The 20,333-nt window shown below is 40.7% G+C and overlaps 1 protein-coding gene across 1 annotated transcript in view; it reads right to left on the reverse strand.

Moving 5' to 3' along the window:
- LOC102691221 (collagen alpha-1(XXIV) chain) overlaps window positions 1-19,487 on the reverse strand; it is a 101,952-nt gene extending 82,465 nt beyond the window's left edge. The window contains exons 1-2 of the mRNA XM_015355241.2: window positions 18,735-19,487; window positions 7,694-7,764 (exon numbers count right to left, since the gene is read on the reverse strand). Of these exons, the coding sequence (XP_015210727.2) occupies window positions 7,694-7,764; window positions 18,735-18,790 (127 nt within the window). The 5' untranslated portion in view covers window positions 18,791-19,487. The remainder of the gene's footprint in view (window positions 1-7,693; window positions 7,765-18,734) is intronic.
- Window positions 19,488-20,333: the final 846 nt, after the last annotated feature.

Here is a 20,333-nt window from a genome sequence, read left to right on the forward strand (position 1 = left end):
AAGATACCTCCTTGGACTCGTGGTTATTTTTGTGGAGTAACTGGAGTGTCGTGTTGCACATTTGGGGTGAACATGCACGAAATGGAGGTCGTGCTCCGAGACCGATCATGAGGGAATGGTGTGTGGCTCGGATTCACTGTGACGGACATTAAAAACCAATGAGAACCTCTCAGGGTGGCTGAGCAGCTGTGTTTCTGTTCCTGCCGGGATACGGCGACGTTGCTCTTCAAGGCCAGCTCAGATCACACACAACAAAATCCTAAAATTTCTGCAAACACCGGGTACATGAAAGGTCTTGCTATCTAGTAATGAACATGTCTGAAAATCACGACATACAGTAGCTGCCATATTATGACATGAGTTTTTGCATGTTCACTCATCCAGGTGCTCCAGTTTCCTCCCACAGTCTAAAGATACACTGGTAGGTTAATTGGCTTCTGGAAAAAATGGGCCCTGGTGTGAGTCTGTGTCTGTGTGTGCCCAGCAATGGACTGGCATCCCTCCTGTTGCTTGCCAGGACAGGCTCTGGCTCCCCCATGAGCCTGCATTGGATAAAGTGGTTAGAAAACGGATGGATTAAACGTTGGAATCAAGAAGATGCTGTAGCTGAGCCATTGCATGTTTAATTTTAATCAAAGAAGAAGAATGTGCTTTTCTGTAGATCATACTACAGATCAATACTCAGGAATAGCCATTCCAGTGGACCCAGTTAATACAGCAGGAGGCAGCAAACTGCTTAAAATACAGTAATCTGGGTATGTCAGCTTATGCCTCTAAAGCTGTTTGCAGGAAAAATAATTAGTGGGATTAATAAAAACATACTGTAAGCTCAAAGGTCACAGAGAATCACATGGAACATAATTTAAAACTAAAGGAAAGGCAACCAAATTGGTGACAGGAATCCCCCATGATTTATGGACATTCAATATGGTTTCTTTTGAAGAGAAGAAGGATGCATTCGTACTACTGCAGGTAAATTTCTCAAATTCATAAATATAGTAAATACACTTGACCTACATAATTATAAGTTGAAAGGTCTTATCCATGATATCTAAACTCTGCTGATCTAGTTTAATTAGTTCTACTACATTTGAATATTGGGTAGCTTCAGATTATAAGCACTGAGCATCTTAAAAGCCCCAAAACTCCTTTTTTAAGTTGTCTGTTATTTAACCTGTTGTTGCTGCTGCGGTTCTGTGTTTGTTTTGGTGTTTCCAAATGTCTTTGTATCAGAGCACACATGCAAATAGGTATTTCATTGCACTTGTCCATATGACAAATAAACTGAACTGAACTGAAAAAAGCAACATCTCCGCAACACATTTCAAACATTCAAAACGAAGCAAGGTACTGTAGGTCTCCATAAAAATCAGATTTTTTTCCCATAAATCTGTATTGTTACAGAGTCTGAACATCAGTCAGTTAGTGGAAAAGCAAGACATTAAAAAGTATTAATCCTAGTTCCTATCTTTCTGAAACAGCATTTTAATTGTATGCTCCATCAGAGGCTCAGAGACGCCTGTAAGGACTTGAGTGAGAATGTACTGTATTATTGAGGCACTGAAGCCTTAGCATTAAAACTGACTGCTTGCCAAGAGGACCCACAATAGTGTTCCCAGAACATTAACCCCATCAGGATTTGAGGCTTAGCCACATACTGGAAAACTCAACGCATCATCAAAGCAGCAACAAAAAGCTAAGCTACTCTGCTCTTGTCAGAAAACAGCTGCAGAAGCTGTCTTAATTCCTGGAAAGCTTGCCAGAAAACATATAGTTTCAGGTCTATGTTTTCACTGGAAAAAAAATAACTTAATTTATTCTGATTTGCTGAGCTAGTTTACTTGAGATTCTGCATTTTACATAAACATATTTTTATTGTTCCTGCATTTTAAATGACTACCCTCAAAATATCTTACCTTGCTTTCACAAACAGAAGCTCTATCGGAGTTCTGCATGCAAAAGAGAAAATCTAAAAACAGTACAACAGCTGCGTTCAACACACAGACTCCAGATACAGGAAATCTGGTTGACAATTAAAACACACTACTAAACACCACCACTCTTTTACCAAAAATTTCCACTGTCATGCTCCGACTTTAAAGCAACCATTCAATTGCCAGCATTATGTTTATCATCATACTATAGTATCATTCACTTCACTGGGATAACACTAGTTTGGCTCAGTGGGCTCTGATCTGGAAAACAGATGCTATAACCGTTTGTTTTTATCATCTTTGAAGTCCCCTGAGTGCAACTAAACAATGGAGTTTTCTAGCAGGGCAATCCGTAAAACTCCTCTGGTCCATGGACACAAGAACAGCCTGGGTACACGAAGAGCAAAGCGATAGCTATTTTGCACGACAGCACTTCTTCAGATCTATCGAGATAATGTTTGCTTTGACGTCATTCCACTGAAGCATACAATCAACATAGATTTCTCTATTACATTATGATTTACACAGTGGACACTTCTAATCTTAGTTAAAACATGAAAGCCGCGATATTGTGTAGGACCTTCACATGTTAACGCACATACTGCAAGAACACAGCTCTATTAAATTTCACTTCAAGACCCCCTGGGGTTTTGCAGCGTCTAACACAACCAGGACATCCCCAAAGAAAGAGTTTAAGAACATCTGCAAGAATAGAATAAGTAATTGACACTATATGAGAGTGAACTTGTAGACAGGATAAAAGATTTCCGCAGTCTATTTCCATTACACCTTGGGATATACTGTAGGGGCAATTCTCAGTGGATAATCCCACCAGATTTCTGTAGAGCCTTCTGCTAGTAGAGAACATTTAAGATGATTTGATTTACCCCCAAAAGATTGTGCTCTTCATGTTCTTTATTTTCCCGCTCCTTGTATAATATGCAGGACAGATGTTACCAAACAACAGTTAAGACAGTTAAGAAATTTTGATGAAAACAAATGAAAAAAAAACTGATAATTGATCGCATTTGTCAGTAGACTCTGCTTGGTGTTTGGAACTGGATTTACGAGACAACCTGCAAAAATGGGTTCTGGGACTCTTCTTCAGTTAGTGCATTATTTCAGGATAGTTGCATTTCTCACGGCAAATAAATGAACAGGTTGAACGGGCTGACTGCTTTCTACACCCATAATATTTTTTGAAGCAAAGCTAGTTGATATTTGCAAGGGAATGGCACATAAATGAGACCTAGTTTTACAGCATAATGGAGTATTGAGTACTAGCTGCCTTGGTGTCACTGACAAGATCCATAAAGATGGATTAGGAAAATAAAACAGAATTTAAAGCCTGATGTTGCAAAATGTAATAGCATGTTCAGACCCCTTGCATTCGAAACAGACTGCTAAAGGTTCTGAAATAACGTTCAGGGGCGTGCAGATCACTCACAGGCAATAGCAAGGGCACTGTGGGAGAACACCTTGTGAAAGAACACTTGTACCTCTGGTACCAGGTGTCAGTTCTCTGCAGTGTGTTTTTAGCTGACTTTTTATTTGTTTTTAGCTGAAGATTTTATTTTTTTCTGGACTAGGATAAAAATGTGTCCTTGACATTCTTTGCCTCAGGTAATGTCAGCCCAGATTGCAATTAACCTGTCTCATGTGAGAAGTCAAGCTTTTGTAGCCTACAGTGTGCATTCCTCCACAGTTGTGATGAATTGACTCAGCTTGCAGTGGGACCTACTAAAGGAAAAAAAAAATGGAAAAGTCTCGCAAAAGATTTGGGGAGAGAATTACTGCCAGAGAATTACAAACACTGGAGGCCGTTTTCAGAGAAAGTGAAACATATATTCAGGCATCTTCAAGCTTTCAATTATCTTACAGGCATGTTACAACTCACAACAGAAATTTAAATTCTCATTTTATAATGTCAATTTTTAACCTTTTTAATGTTTTAAATTTAACAAAGGAACTGACTGAATTGGTCACTGTGTTCTAAATCACACACTATTTGAGTTTCTGTGATTTGGTTGGGAATACATTTACCTGTGAACTTTTATTTTAGGTTAAATAAACCTGCAGTAATTATAATATATGAGGAAAGATAGTGAATAAAGCAGACCTTTGGAATTATAAAAGGGCTGGGCTTTTTTAAAAAAAATGTGCTTCAAGGTACCACAGTAACTCCCAAAATGCCCAATCAATACATTTATCATATTTATCTGTTTTAAAACCACTAGATTTCGATAAAAGGTGAGATCCAACATGGATATACAAGCAATCACGTCTTCCTTAACTAACTTACTAAATGTGCAAGCAACAGCAGCAATGGGAGGAGGAGAATGTCTCACTGAGGAGACAAAATGGTCAATTTAGATGATCAGAGGGCTTCTGATACAGTTAAGCTTAGCAGATGTTTTATATGTGCCTGTTTTTATTGGGCTTTGATTATCTTGCATATTTTTTCTGACTAAGTTATTTCTGATATTTATAACTAATTTTATTTTACTGTGTATGGAATGCATATTGTCTAAACTGTCCTAATAAATGTGTTAGCTGCCTGGATTAATTTGCAAAGAAACTAAATGTCACAATGAAGGGGGAGTCTCGTTTTAAAGAGCAGGATGATTTTAGATTTGCTAACAAATAATTGTATGATGTCTTTTCTTCTTCTACCAACAAAAAAAGTCTACCTACAGTATCTTGGAACAGGGACCTGTCTTTTGCAAATGAAGACATGCGATGCTGTTAAGAGTACATTTTTATATCCTGACTCTTAGCTGATTCGTTTTAATTTTGTCCATGGACTTCACTTGACTCTTCAGTGTGCCTTCTAAGAGCAACAGGCTCTGGGGGAACATTCAGATTACTGCTGTGCTCCGGGAGACTGTCTTTTTACCTCATCAGGTTTTTTGCTGAATGAAAACTGCACGACAGTCCTCCAGCCAGAGGGTCATGAGAGAAAACGGAATGGCTTTTCATAGCTATGCTATAGCAGTGCACTGTTTCCAACCGCCTCACTCAAAAAATGAAAAATGATCACCACAAAATCATACAATGCACTAGTAGGACCTCTTCAAGCTAACTGTGCATAATTATGTCACCACATTACTAAAATGCTACTGCTGCTCTGGAATCCATCAGAGAAAAGCAACCACATACATTTCCAGATTCAAAGCAATGTTGTACACTGACAGAGTGAAACTGATTTTTTTATCTTAAACAGAGAAGACTTAGAGGCCTGACTCAAGTATTCAGTTTCCTCAGCCACTGGACTTCGTCAGAACCAGCACTGAAACACAAACCAGAGGACACAAATGGAAAAGAGTGGATGTTCATTACTGAACAATAAAGCAAAGCACTTCTTAGCCTAAAGAGTTATGCGAGAATGGAATAAATTGCCCAGTCAAATTGTTGCAGGTGTGCTTGGCTTCTTTTAGGTAACTTCCAGATGAGATCTTTGGATCCATTCACTCTTAAAAAAGAAACAAGGTAGATGGGTCACATAGCCGACTCTCACAGGTAACAACTCTTACATCCTTAAAAAATAATAACATGTACAAAAGTATATATACATAAAAATACAATCCTGAATATCTGGAAACTTCAGAAGTGTTTTTCAAATCGGAACAGACAATACCTGCCCCTGATGTGTTCACATACGTCCTGCAGTCACTAATCTGATAGTGGCTCTGGACAGGTTTTATTTTCATGGCTTGCTGAGATATCATACACCACAAGCACCCACTGCAAAGAGCAAATACTTTAAAATATACTCGGAGTTTGAATGCATCTCAATCAAAAAAAACTTCCATCAGCTGTGAGAAATAATTTACACACCTAGCAGGAGCCGTGATATCAAGCTGAGAACAAACAGTGAAGGGAAATGGCCAGAAAGATGTAACACCTGGAGACCGATGGAAATGTGTCATCATGGAGAAAACTGTATCTGCCAATTCAAATGTGTTCATACGTGTCCACTGAAAACAGGTGGCTGTTATTTCTGCACAACTGTTGTATCACAGCAAATTACAAAGCTCACAGAAATATGCTGAATGCTGTCTTTTTTTACTGAACAGGCAAAACATAAACAGAATCATCCTTGTTGGGTCAGAGAAAGGTAGGACATGAATCAAGGTATTTGCTTATAAAAGGGAAATGTTAACTGTATTTTTAAAGGGTTTTTCACTGGGAGTCCTTACCCAAGATCTAGGATCTTAAAGACAAGAGCCGACATGCAAGAAGGTAAAAAAATAAAAAGCACAGAGATCTCTGTGCAGCTGTCTTCCTCTGTAGCAAACAGGCCTGCTGCATAGGAACTGTGGCTCGCATCCATAACGCATTAGTACACCGGGTAATTACTGAGTAATAACTGCTGTGCTGTAAGAATACCTTCCCAGGCCACCAAGTCTCGCTCAAGTCCCTGTACACGAGGGCAGAGGTAGCCAAACAGAGGTTACCATATATGAATGTCATAAATGTTTATAAACATACTATATGTTTTCATTTATTTTTGTTCAGGTACCAACAGGTAACTTTACATGGCTGCGTATTTAATATACTGTATAAAGCGCTAAGTCTCTCCTATGCAAATTTGCTGAACTGACCACTTTAGGGAAACACAACCCCCATTTTCGACAGGGGTCGGCTATAACTGGTGAAGCTGTTCACAAAAACATTTTGAAAGAACTGTCGGATACATGAGTCAGGCCACCATCTTGACTGAAACGGGACTCCCATTTCTTCCGTGCCCCCTTATTTTAACAGCGTTAACGAACTGCAAGTGAATCAAGGGAAAGCTAGAGAGATACCCACCAAGTCTGGAGTTCAGCGGCCAAAGAGGTTTGACGAAATGCAGCTAAACATCTCCAGGCACGTTCCGCCAAGCAGGCTATGGCCTGCGGTGGTGCCAAAAGTGTTGCTGCCTCCTGTGAGGGTCAGTCCTGGGTGTGACGGACTGTCACGTCCACTGGTGCAGTGGTTCCCAGAACAAGAGCAGCTTGAATGTTCAAATAAAACTAAGACTAAAAATTTCTCATAGTTTAAAATATTATTTTCTGATGATAATGATAAGGTTTTAAGTTTTAATCAAGCAATTTAGAGATAATCATATCAGTCAAAGCTTATTTTAGTTAATTTATTATTTGGATGTAATAATCAGGGGCTGGCTTTACAGCAACAAAGAATTATTGTGCAGAACATTCAGCCATATTTATCAGCTGAATACATAATGTTAGCCATAACAATGCAAAATTACTCTTATTCAGTAAGACGCAGATATGGGATATTTGGTGCTTTAGAAGTGAAAATAATTGACATTTGCTTATCTGCTCTTTGTATGAACTTGAAAAGATGAAGACACAGTGATTTTTGTAAGGGAGGCAAAAAAATTCTATGTAGCCTGTGTATTTTGGTACAGTGTGGTATTCTTTTGTCAGGTGTCTAACGTTTAGGAAAATATGACTATTTTCCTCGCCAATCCTACACAAGTTGCGTAACAATCAGCATTTCTAACAACCAAACAAATTCCCTTCTGTGAAAAACAGTGTCCCGGGACATCCAGCCATTCCAAGATGGAAAATCCATTTGCATTTGAAAAGGTCAAGAGTCTCATTACGGGTCCTTTCTGGGCAGAGTCGTGAACCAGCTTGAAGGCGGGCAACCCTGAAGCACATGCCTGCGAGACAATCCTGAATAGAGAATTTATCTGCAGAGAGCTGGCATCATTCTCAAGGAGGCGAAGAGTGTCTGAAAGTGCTTACCTTGTGCCTGCCCCTGTTCTCGTGCAAACAACACTTCTGTGCATATTGATAGTAGCAAGAAGAACGCCCTCCTAAAATGAAGAACAGAGAACAGCCTTCAGGTTTTCAAAGTTCAGATTGACCTTCAACTTCAATGAAGAAAACATATTCATACAGTGTATTATACATATTGTAGCGCTCTCGGGTTCACGTGGGTTTGCGCCCTTGCCGCTGCCGCCCCACCGTCGGGGACTCGAACCCGGGCCTCCGGAGTCACTCAAAAGGGACCCAGCCAGTTGAGCTAAAGGGAAATCTCCCCTCAGCCCAACAGCTGCGGACCCTGCTGTTCACAGGGAAGGGCGGTGAACAACCTGCAATGGTGACCGTATGCGTTACAATATCATCATTTATTTTTTAATGTTGAATGCTGGTTAAAGAAAGCACTCACTAATGTGTTAGTTTAATTATTACAGCTTTAAATATATTACCATGACCATTCTTATGTACAATTATATTTACTGAAATAAAAGAACACTTCTCTTAAATAAACTCTGCTGCAATGACAAGGGCACAAGGTGCTTATTTGTAATCATCGTCCAACACACTTTTAAAGACAGCCAAAAAGAAAACACTACCGATATAAGCTAGAAAAAAAGTCAAAACATAAATTTATTTTTTTCACATCACATTATGAAGCAGGCAGACAATGTGCAATTACACTACTCACCACAGGGTAGCAGTGTGCGCATTATAAAAATCATATTAAGAAGCAGTTACAAGGAAATGTTTATTTTTCATTTTTATTTGGTCCCTTTGCCTGTTCAGTTTTCCACATGGTGCTCAAATTATCTCAACATACAGCATTAGGCTCTTGAACACACCCAAGAGCATGATCCAACAGCACACGCTAAACTAACTGCTGCAGTGAAGACCCGATGTTTAACCTACAGTATGTGAAGAGCACATTATTATGGAATGGTTATATAAATGACTTTTCTCAGAAATAAAGAAATCATACAGTACATGCATACAGTGTGACTAATCAGGAAGACAGAAACACAATTCAAATGCCTTATGTAGCTGTCTGGAGACAATACAACTCAAGTTCAAATTTATCATCTGTCACATCCACTGATGGTGCAGTTCCTAGCGAGATTCAGATTTCAAGCTCACATTTTCAAACAACAGATATTCATGCTGCGCCCCACTCTACTCTACTCCGCTCTTGGCTAACCCTCTATCACCCCCTTATCCAGCCTTCCCGTTGAACTGGGTCTGGAAATTAACCTTCACAAAGTCGCTTAGTCAGCTCGGCGTGGGAACTTGTTCCTAATTCCTGAAATAAGTGATCTGACATAAATTCAGGCAGCTGAGATAATTTAATAATAATAATATTTCTTTATTAGCCCTATACAATTTCTTGCATTAGGAATTTGTCTTGTCACACACCCCAGCTTTTCTCCATGGAGACACAGACAGGGAGAGAAGCTTGGGGTCAGAGCGCAGGGTCAGCCATTGTACAGCGCCCCTGGAGCAGTTGGGGTGAAGGGCCTTGCTCAGGGGCCCAGCGGAGTAGGATTCCTCTGCCAGCTGCGGGATTTGAACCAGCAACCTTCCAGTCACAGGCGCAGATCCTTAACCACAAAGCCACCGCTCCGCCCATTTAACAATACAATACACATGGCAGTCCTGTTTCAGAAACCTTTCTTCCTAACTTGTAAATACAACTGAGCAGTAACATGGGAGCACACAGGAATTTCAAAGCAATAAAATATTTTTTATGATCTTGGTGGTTTTAAATTATTTCCTATTTCAGGGTCCAAAAAATGACTAACAGAGATGCAATTACAAGAACCTAAATGAAAGGAAACCAGCATCAAAAGCAAGGGGATCCAAACCTCACTGTTGTTGTTGTCAAAATTATTCTTGCTAGTGCTGCTATGATGGCTCTCAGTCACTTCAAGCCCAGCAGGAAAAAAAACTCACGGGACATCAATTATCATCCATGATAGCTCAAACCTTCAACAGGGCAGCTGTCTTTATTTTTCAGAAAAGACAGAATAAGAGGATAAACTAAGATTTAGAGAGTGTAGCAGGTCCTAGAAAAATGTCTCCCGTCTCTGCAGGAGACTGAGGTTTACCTCATTGGGTTTTCCCACCACCACTTGGAAAAAGCTACAGTACTTCCCTTACCAATGTCAAAAGTGCAGTCCCCAGCTCAGCCATTCATACCCCCAGCCTGGCCTTCCTATGTGGAACAATGTGCACGTCTCAGCATTGACTGGCACTACTGTAGACCGAGTTCTTCACCACATTATCCTTCTGGAACCTACAGTGTTCCAGATCAGGTGAACTGGCTGCCCAACAGCAGGGGACAACAGCGCTTGACTGATTCTCAACAAGTGAAATATTTAAGTTCTTGCAGCCTTTCTGACTGGCTGTTAAAACATATTCAGAACAATGTCTGCTGCATATTACTTGACAAATTTATGAGACATAGTCCAAGAGCAAGAGAGGCAAAACTTTTTTGAAAAAATTAAAAAGAGGAAAATTAGGATTTGTGAAATCGTTTTCAAATAAGAGAAACACATGGATCTGGGTTGATTACTGTGAATTTAAGAGCATAAGAGAGCATGGTTTTACTTATTACCGGTTCACATTCTGAAACTACACAAGATCTGAAACCTGCTTTTACTAGAATACACTTTTATCACTCTGTTCTACTACTCTATAGATAAATACCAGCCAAGAGGCTTTGCAGGTTCCAGGGTGTGTTATTCCAGTCTCTCCTTCCATTGTGTTTTCTGTTCGCAAATGAAGAGACACCCACATACTGGATCTCACATGAGGTTATTGCACAGAGCTATAAACTGGGACGTTCAGAAACCTTCCATCATTTCAAAGGAAAGCGCCACCCAAGCATTAGTGGGTTTTTCCTGTAGCCTAAACATTTACTTTAAAGAAAGGCCTAGTCTTCAAACAGCAGTAAAACATACTTGGCAAAGCATTATAACCATGGAGTACAAACCCTGCTGCATGCTCTCTGAATATAACCACCCCTGGAGCTACTGAGCATGAAGGACAACTGGACAACCTCGTTCTGGAAGCAATTCTTTCAGAATTACTGGTTAAGTGCTTCCAAATCTACTGTATGCAAACTGTGCACATTTTAGACTGTCTGCTGCCAATTCAGTGAAGTGGAAATACCTTGACATTTACTGCATTTGACCCCTGATGTCATTTTGAAATACAAGTTTCGAATAATCTTAGCTTTGCACATTAAAGTACCTCAGTCTAAACCACAGATTAGCATCATTCTAGCTGGAATTCCAGAGCACAGTAATAGAGGATAGAACAGAATGAGAGCATCTTTGGAAACAATGTATTTGTGATTCCTGATTAAGATTTTCGAAACTTTATTAGTTTAGCCTTTTCTTTCTTGTTCCTTCCTGCCAATCAAAGACAGAACTTTTTAACAGGCTCTATTCTTCTTTCTTTAGACAGCAGCAGCAACAGAAACACCATTTGCTCAGCTTGTTACCAACAGCTTCCTCCAAGTCCTCCCAAAAATTTGAAGATTGGAAGCTTCTGAGTTAACAATGAGATTTTCAGTGACTTAATCTACTGAAACATTACACATTAGAAACAGCAGAGACACTGCAAACAGAAGGCCAGTCTTGGTTACAAGCTTTAAAATTATTTAAGGAAAAATTATAGGCAGTCCCAGAGGTACCGTGAAGCAAATATTGAATCGATGGCAATCTGATTTACTGCTTAATTATTACACCTGTAGGTTTTTAAATAATGACCTCCAGTGGTGCGTATTACAGTCTGCCTAGTTTCACTCCTCTAGCACTTTGACATCTTACTTTGAATGAGTACAAGCCAAGGAAAACAGCTGAAAACAGCAAAAAAGCTGTCCTTAACATGGAAAATACTTAAATTAAATAAAGTTTGCTATACAATGTCCCATAAAGTGGAAATTGGCCTAATTTTCCAGATACTTCCAAATCATTTTTAAATGATTTTCCTTGAGGTTTACTGTGATCTCTTATTTGGTTAGCAACTGGTGAAAAGAGTTACACCATGAATCTGAAGAATAATGCAATATTGTTGTTTCTGATATACTGTAAGCAATACACAATGTAGAACAACAAACAGTGTTAAAAAACTATGTTTGGAACACTGGAAAAAAGTCAGATGTAGAACAAAAATCTAAATCTTATTTAAAGTCAATAGGAAAGCAGAAGTCACTTTGTGTTCTCCCAGTAGATGGCTAAATTGAATTTGGGACCACTGGCAGATTCATGGTAGTGTTTACACTTCAAGTCTGAAACAACCACAGTCCTGCAGCAGCACCTAAAATCAGAGTAACTGAGAGCAATATGTAAAGTTCCTTTTAAAACAAACACTGAGCATTACTTCATACTTATTGCTTCTGTTAGAGAATGCCTATATCTTTGCCACACAAGGATCATGGAAAGAACAACAAAATGTCATTCAGTCCTTTCAAAAAACCTAATCTTTGTGTGGCCTTAAAGGAACGTGAGATCTCCAAAGCAGAGCCCAACGTAAATGGTTTTCCCAGATTAACACAGCGCTGCACACCCCCAGCAAGGGAAACAACACACTGACAGTGTCACCTGGCCACAGACAGCCTTTTTCAAACTCCACCACCTGAAAAACTGTGTCCCAGCAGGTGAGCCGGGCAGAACAATTGGTTCAATAAAATAAAATGATATCTAGCTATGAGGTCAACATGAGCCCGGAGAAGACTACAATGCGCCTATTTTAATTATGCACTGCATCTGGAAAAGGTTCTCAAAATCCTCATTGGCTGGTTTAAACTGACCCAAGGAGATCCCCAAAAATACCTTAGCCCAAAGAGGGATGGGTAAAGTAAGAGGAGATGAGTGCATTTCAAACTGACTATAGGAGACCTTGTGTTAAATTCAGAAATACACAGAAGTGGGAGTATGGAACAGGTTGCCCAGCCATGTTATTGAAGTGGCTGGATGATGTTATAAGATAATCAGTTACTACCAATCCAACAAGCTAGACAGGACGGATGTCCTTATGAAAGAGAAATGACGTTTAGCCACAGAAATACCTCACTGTCGTGCCGTATTGGTATTGTAAATCATTTATGTTCCTTTTTCAGATCAATATGAATTGCCATTATGTCAGTCAGTGAAAGGGAAACAGCTGTCTCCGTAAGTGTAACATACACAAGGCAATTTCACTGAAAAAACACTGCACGGATTAACAGGACTCCTGCCAAACGCAGTTATTTTATTTCTACTATCTTTAATCAGCATAAAGCAATTACCTTCCCATTAGTGTTGCACAACAGCCAGCATGAAGCATGCTTACAGTAGTGCTGCTTGACTGCAGCTGTTATGTCTGTCCTCGCTCACTCCTAGTGGAGCTGGACCAGGGCAGGACAGGCTGGCTGTGTACACCCACTCGCCGGGCAGACAGGGTGTCAGCCAAGCCTCACATCGCCACGAGACATTTCCTCCAGGTCTCCAGTGAGAAGCAGCCTGCTGGGCGGGCTCTTATTAGATGAGCAGGGCAGGCTGCCAGTGAAGTAGGGCTGAGCATGCAGGTATGATGTACAAACCTGAGACACGGGCAGAAGCTAAGGGTATATTTCTCACCACACTTCTCTAGCGGGATTCATACGGAGCTGAATATACGAGCTGCAATATTTATTTTTAACATTGACATCACCATAGACAAAGAAAATGCAAGACTCCTTGGCCCCTGCCCGTACGGACTTGTCTTTATCTGTCATTTGCTACACTGTTTGAATTCATATTTAGCCCCTGAGAATCCTGAAGAGCTGAACTGTCACTGCCGCTTGAAAACGAGCGCAAGATGCTGCCTAAAGGCCCAACTAAATAATCTCACAGATCTTTGAAGTGTTTTTTTTTTTACTGAAAATCATGATTAAAACATTTTCCACACAAGAAATAGATTATTACCATGGTTTTGGACCTCAGGAAATATCTTCTTGTTCCTGCCTGCTGGCTGGGGCTCAGGCTTGGGCTCACTGAGATCCTGTACCGGGCTAGGTGACCCTAAAAATGGCTGGCTAACACCTCAAAGACAGGAGGCCTGGTCAAACAAGCACCGCCGCCTGGCTTAAGGCAGGAGGGGGCAGAACTGAACTGTGCACCTCAGCTATGGTCACGTCAGCCTCAGAACTGCACAGACGGAAGAGGATTGTACTACAGTGCACCCGGTCAAGCAGACAGACTGCACTGGGGCCTTTACAGAGGCCTGGAGAGACGATGAGCTGGCCAGAGAGAGACGCCTGCTTGTGCAGGGTGCGTACAAGCTGGGTGTTGCAATGCACAGTGTCGTTCCAACAGGACCCCTTTCCTGGGAGAGACATCCTCTTGCCTGTTACCTGTCTTATGTTCTTAAAACGTTCATCACACGATTAATTATTCCTTCAGCTTCCACGATTGAGAACAATACATATGAAAATAACACTCAGGGTTGTCAGTCTGGAATAAGCTGGCCAGTCATGTTGTAGAAGCCGATACCCTGGTTTCTCTTGAGAAACAGCTGGATGAGATTCCTGGATCAATCTACTACCAACTACCAAACTAGCTGTACCATGTGACCTCCAATCGTTTGTAACTGTTCTTATGTTCTTAACACCCACTAAACGATAGCAACACTTTGCGGACAGCGGCTGTTTGAGGAAACGAGACATTTAAATCGAAACCTTCTTTTCAGGCACAGCAGTTCAGATGCCTGTAACGACACACAGATGACCGGAGTACCAGCCTAAACCAGCTACACAGAGTGGACTGTTTCAGACAGTTGTTTCAGAGTGTTTCAGTCCTAAACACACTAAAAACTACACGAGCCAGTCTCTCTGTGGAGTACATCTGTCTTTCCTATTCTGCCAAATGTTATTTTACCATTTTTAGACATCTTTGTCATTAGTGCCTTTATTGTAAAGTAACACAGACCTAAATGTGTGGCAGGAAAATCCACAACAATTCATTGATCTTGGCTGCTACAATTCCAGCCTGAGACCTACAATAGTGTTGCACATACAGTACATTGACTAAACCAATTATAATTCCCCCCATAGACTTCTCCCAGTGTCTCCCTCTTCCTTGCTCCCAACACAGCGGAGAGCTTCTTCGCTGGCTGAAAGCCAAGGCCAATTACATCACAAAAACCCCTAAAACTCTTCCCATCCACAGCTGTTAAGGGTTTTACACCCACTCTCAGAAGATGGACTCATTAAGAGGTACTGAATAAAACTACTCTACCATGAAAACAGATTAGGAGGCACATTAGACATCCTTGTGCACCTTTACTGATCACTGCAGAGCTCCCTGTCGATGTGAATCACCCCAGCACACACTCAAGCTGGCTAATTGCACTTCCGTCCTTAGCAAAACTGCTCTGATTTGTCACAGAGTCAAGAGGTCATTTCTGCCTTAAGTAAAGATTTGCTTTGACCACACGACAGACAGCAGAGAAAGCACTGGGAGGAAACTCACACTGAGACTGATTGGCTTCCTGTCCATAGGAAGACTTGCAGGTGTGACGCTAACAAACACAGTCATAAATACTGTACATAAAAATCCAAAAATAAAGTAATTCCATATTTATTTCGAGCAAGCTACGGTATGTGCAATTAAAACAGCTCCCTTATTTAATGTGTAACTACTTTAATCCCATTGATGATCTAATTAACATTCTTCCTTAATTATGTAAATATTTGCTTTGGAGTAATGAGTTTCCTAAGGTCTACACTGTACTTCAAGTCTTCCTTTCCTCAGTGAGTTAAGATCCTGAGGACACACAAATAAAACTTCAGGGTCTTGTGCATAAGCCTAGTTGTCCAGCAGAGAGCTTTCAAGATCCTGCAATAATAAAAATGGCTCTCTGCTGCACATTGGAACTCTTCTCTTATCTCCATTATGGAGCTGGGAGAATTTCCTAAGTCACAAACTCTTGTTCCCTTTAGCTCCTATCAAACTTGTGAACTTTCATAATGAACTGTCCAGTTAACCAATAGAGATAAGATACCCAGAAGCTTTGTGGGATTTGAGTCAAACACTAGCTATAGCATGAACAATAATTCACACATGAAGAAGATCTTATCACTCCAGGGTTAAAAGCTTCCACGGATCTGAAGTTGGACAAAATACAGTGCAGACACAGTTTCCAGAGTAGCACAGACAGCAGTGTTTGAGCCCTGATGAGCTGGGAAACATCAGAGCAACAAAAGTTCACAAGTATCTTTACACATCTGTGAAGTTCACTTTAATGATATGCTTGCTACTTACGGACGATGTCATAACACTCTAAAAGCATTTTTTATTAGACGGCATTATGCTTGATACTGCGGAACACCACCCCAGGGTGCAAAAGCACATTGGCAGGCTGCAGGGAAACCTAATTAGCATACACCTGGATTCAGCCATTCACTTGATAATAGTGAAGCTACTTATGTGTCTCTCTGTACAAGATGATTTAGCAACAAAAAATAAAATCGGTCTTGTGAAAAAAAACGTTCAAAATTTTTAATTGCTACATGTTCAGGTTGATATAGTCTGTGAGTGCAGTATGAAGCCTTTTTACACAAAGAGGTGTGGAAGGGAGGAAACAGCTACAAAACCATGTTGTCCAGTCTAGTTTGTTTCACAGAATGACTAAATAAGATCCTCAGATCAAGTAGTTCAATTAGTTATTATCAACCAAAAGAGATTGGACAAATGATCTTCTTTAAGTTGGAAACATTTTTACTACTTCAAACTCTACTAAACAACTCAAAGATCAGTAAAGCTTAACAACAGAGATTATCTGTCTCATTACAATGTCGTTCAGAGAGCGTCGGCATAAAGGAGCACACGTTTTACTATGCAAAAACTCTGCCTTCCATCTGTTTCAATGCTAAAGCAGACCATTTCCGCAGTACAGTATTTCCCCGTGAACTGTAGGTTTCGCAGGCTTGCCTAGTATTTGAGTTTTCGTGCAGCGGGTTGTACTGTTACTGTAACGCATGTACTGTGCTGTAACAGCAGAGCAGAAGCCGCCTGCCACTGTATACTGTATACGCTATCCCTCGCCTATGTGTGGGATGGTGGGTATTTATTTAATTTCCGTTGTTATAAGTTAAATTTCCTCGCAGATATTCAACAGACTTCACTCCTATTTAAAATTTAAAATGGCTTGCATGTTACAGGGAAATACAAAAGCAATGAGGACTAAAATATAGTGTTAAAATAGAGTGCAGTCTGCTTTAAACGCAGTACCATTCTTCACTTCAAGTCCTACAAACCTGCCAGACTAAATACATTTGAATTCTAAGCTGAACTGTAGAATTAATGGACGTTTTTTTTCATAACACCTCTTCAGTTGTTTCGCGTTTCATGCGATTCTGGAGTGATCATCTGGTCTCAATTACGTCCCACACCGCGAGGAATTCAGCGCGCAGTTGGACGGTTCTTCTCAAATGTGCACTACTGCTCCGCGCTCACAAACATTACACATGGGAATTTGACGAATTACAAAATTAAGTGGCTGCGAAAAAAGTCAACACTGACCCTCATGATGTGCAAAGGGTTTTGCCGTGCTGAAACAGCATCAAAGAAAACGACTTAAAATGTATTCATTTTGTTGAAAGCATTTTTTGGGGCTTCATAAGAGATTTCAGTTTTTTTGACAAGAAAGATGTGTTGTGCGGATTCACCTTGTATTTATTAGAATATGAATACATTTTATCCGATTGGCTTCTATGCAATGCATAACAACTAACGGATTTTACAATGTTTTCAAAACATCTACAGTTAATGGAAACAACCAAACCGCCTACTACACCCCTGGATTGTAATTAAGGAAACTGGAACAGGAGGTGGCATCATCGTTTTAAATTCCCTAAATATCACACAGCCCAGGGCTACAACATAAAATTTAAACCAAAAGCTGTAACTGCAGCCGACTGGCGACCTTTCAATGCAGACTCTTGTCAGGAAAACCTTGTGGATATGTAACAATAGCTGTCATTAAGAAAGGTATTATTAGTGCATCATACTGTAGGTGATAACTGTGTTTTTACGCATACTTGTACTATGATGTCACATTCTCTTGTAGGGCACTGTTAGAAATACTCCACACATGACTGTTAATCCCTTTGAAAAAATAAAAACTGGTATTATAGTCTTTGCTATCTTCGGATCTTTTACATACTGTCTTACAGAAGGCCAACTGTTCGTAGCAGATGCATCGACTTACTTGTGTGAGTGCTCTGATAATTTTCTTTTACAGATGAAAAACGTGTGTTTTTTTTTGGTGTTGATAACTATCTGACACCACCACATGCTGACGTGGAACGCAGACCCGGGGGTTCGCCCGTTTATTTTTTATAAAATGTAAAATTTTAAATGAGAAACCGGGACTTTTGCCGCTCCATCCTTTTGACAGCCTCCTTCTTCCCTTTTTGTTTCCAGAAACGATAGGGAAAAAATTCCAGCAACATACAAAAAGCATTTTATGGAGTGTTATGAAACTGATCAAGTGAGTGATTTGTCATTGCCCGAGCCCACTGGATTTCCGGCTCCAGGTCGTGCGCTGCTGTCTGACCGCTCGGCAGGTGAAGCACCGGGGTCACTCTTGAGACTGTCCTGCCCTGTGTTTACTGCAAGGTCTGTCTATATCTGTCTGCAAGTATCCGAGGACACGACACGATGACCGAAGGAGTCACAAAGCGCAGATGGATTGTTTCTATTCCTGTCACGGCGTTTCCACTGCTCAGAGCAGGAAAACCTTTATATGCCAAACATGTAGTCTGTTTTATGTGACTATGGAAAGGTGCCAACTTACTAACCCCAACACACCGCATGATCGCTTTAACATAAACTGTCTCAGCAATGCGCTTGTAGAGTATGTCTGGAATTAGGGCTCAGCATAAAAGGGGAAAATGAGTAGGAACACGTTTGAACACTTAGTGATCGCATTTCCCCGCAGCTCGCTCGATCTTTCTGTAGTGAATTAAGTTTGTTCAGCACACAGTGGTTGTACTTACGTTTTCGCGGTGGGAGAAATGTTTCCACTCCTTGTCCGTTGGGCTCCTAAATGCATTTGTATGCATTTGTCCAAGCAGCAGAGTTCTAAGTGAAAACAGAATTTCACGCCAGAAGATTCCGGTTCATGGACTGGCCCCTAGCTCACACAGCAGAGGACGCCTAGCTTCGTCTAGGGCTGCGACCTCAGAACCGCCACATTGCAAGGGGCTGCAGGATCGCCGAGATCTCCGCTGTCTCTGAGCGGCGTCTCTTTACAGCCCGGTTCTTCACGCTTCTGCTGTGAAACACGGAATGTCGTTTTTCCCGAGAAACATGCCAGTATAACTCGCTCGCACACGGACCGCCGTGTCGCGCAGGTTGCAGTGCTTGGAGGTCTATTTACAGAGCGGCAATGAGGATTCCCGTATTAGGCTCAACGCGGTGAACGCCAAAGCGAGGTCCCCTGCGATCAGTCAGCTCCAGTTTGCGCTCTGTGCCGTAGCTCCAGGCTGTGGATTGTACAGATGCCTTAACTTGCAATGTTGCGAGGGGAGCCGTATTCATCTCCAGTACCAGTTGGTGTTGAATTTCACCAATTACTGACTTCTGACATCACGGATCGGATCTACTTCAGAGCTTGCCATCATCATCAATGCTCCCATTCATTTTATCTTTAATCGGCTCGCTGTCACAACTCAATCTTTCTGCTTTCTGCGTTTACTTGGTGTTGTAATTTAGCTATTTGACTAATTTAACGCTTGGAATCGAATTCTACGAGTCCACATTAAATTAAATAGAATACCTGTAAGGATTACAAACTTAAGATACAGTATATTAAACACACAGAAATATAGAATGAAATAAGAATATCATACTTATATTATTCTTACTTCAAAAGTTTAAACGTGCATTAATATGTACAGACTCACGTACTTTGGCATTTATTTGGAGACTGTCTTTACAACGAATACTTTAAATACCATTGAAAGATGGAAATTATTTACTTTTTTGCAAAAATCTTTGAAAAACAATAATGAAGAGCAGGAATCGCACATCATTTTATTTACGTTTTATAGACAGGTGAAACAACACCTCATGACTCTACACATTTTATTTATTTATTTTTAAATGGGGAAAACTACAAAAATATTTACCCAATATGAAACATCACTTCCTGCTGCAATCCCACAAAAAAAAAAACAGAATGAAACTTTGACTGTCCAGATTCTCCAAAAGGCTTTTTTTTCTGACAGTCATCTCTATGGTGCACTAACATATTGAACTGTATCAGGGGCATATTGAATTATATCAGGCTGAGCATAGCTGTTGTGCTGTAGCCTCAGTACAGCCTCCGTGTGAAAGACCTTGATTTGTAATCCGTGCATGTCCACTGGTGTCCCCGACTGACTGGGTCCTCTTTCTAGAGCAGAAATCCACTGACCAGACATGGCAGAGCTTGGAACTGGGAAGGTGCCACTCAGCTTGGATTGTGTCCACGGTGCTTGACTGGGCACGTTATCAATAGTGGTCTCTGTCAAAGGGCGAGAAGACTCTGCATTGGCAGCCTGTTTTTCGATTCCTCTGGTCTGTGGACAAACGAAAGCAGTGTGAGTGTCCGG

The sequence above is a fragment of the Lepisosteus oculatus genome, chromosome 9 (genome assembly GCF_040954835.1).
Source record: "Lepisosteus oculatus isolate fLepOcu1 chromosome 9, fLepOcu1.hap2, whole genome shotgun sequence".
NCBI classification, from domain to species: domain Eukaryota; kingdom Metazoa; phylum Chordata; class Actinopteri; order Semionotiformes; family Lepisosteidae; genus Lepisosteus; species Lepisosteus oculatus.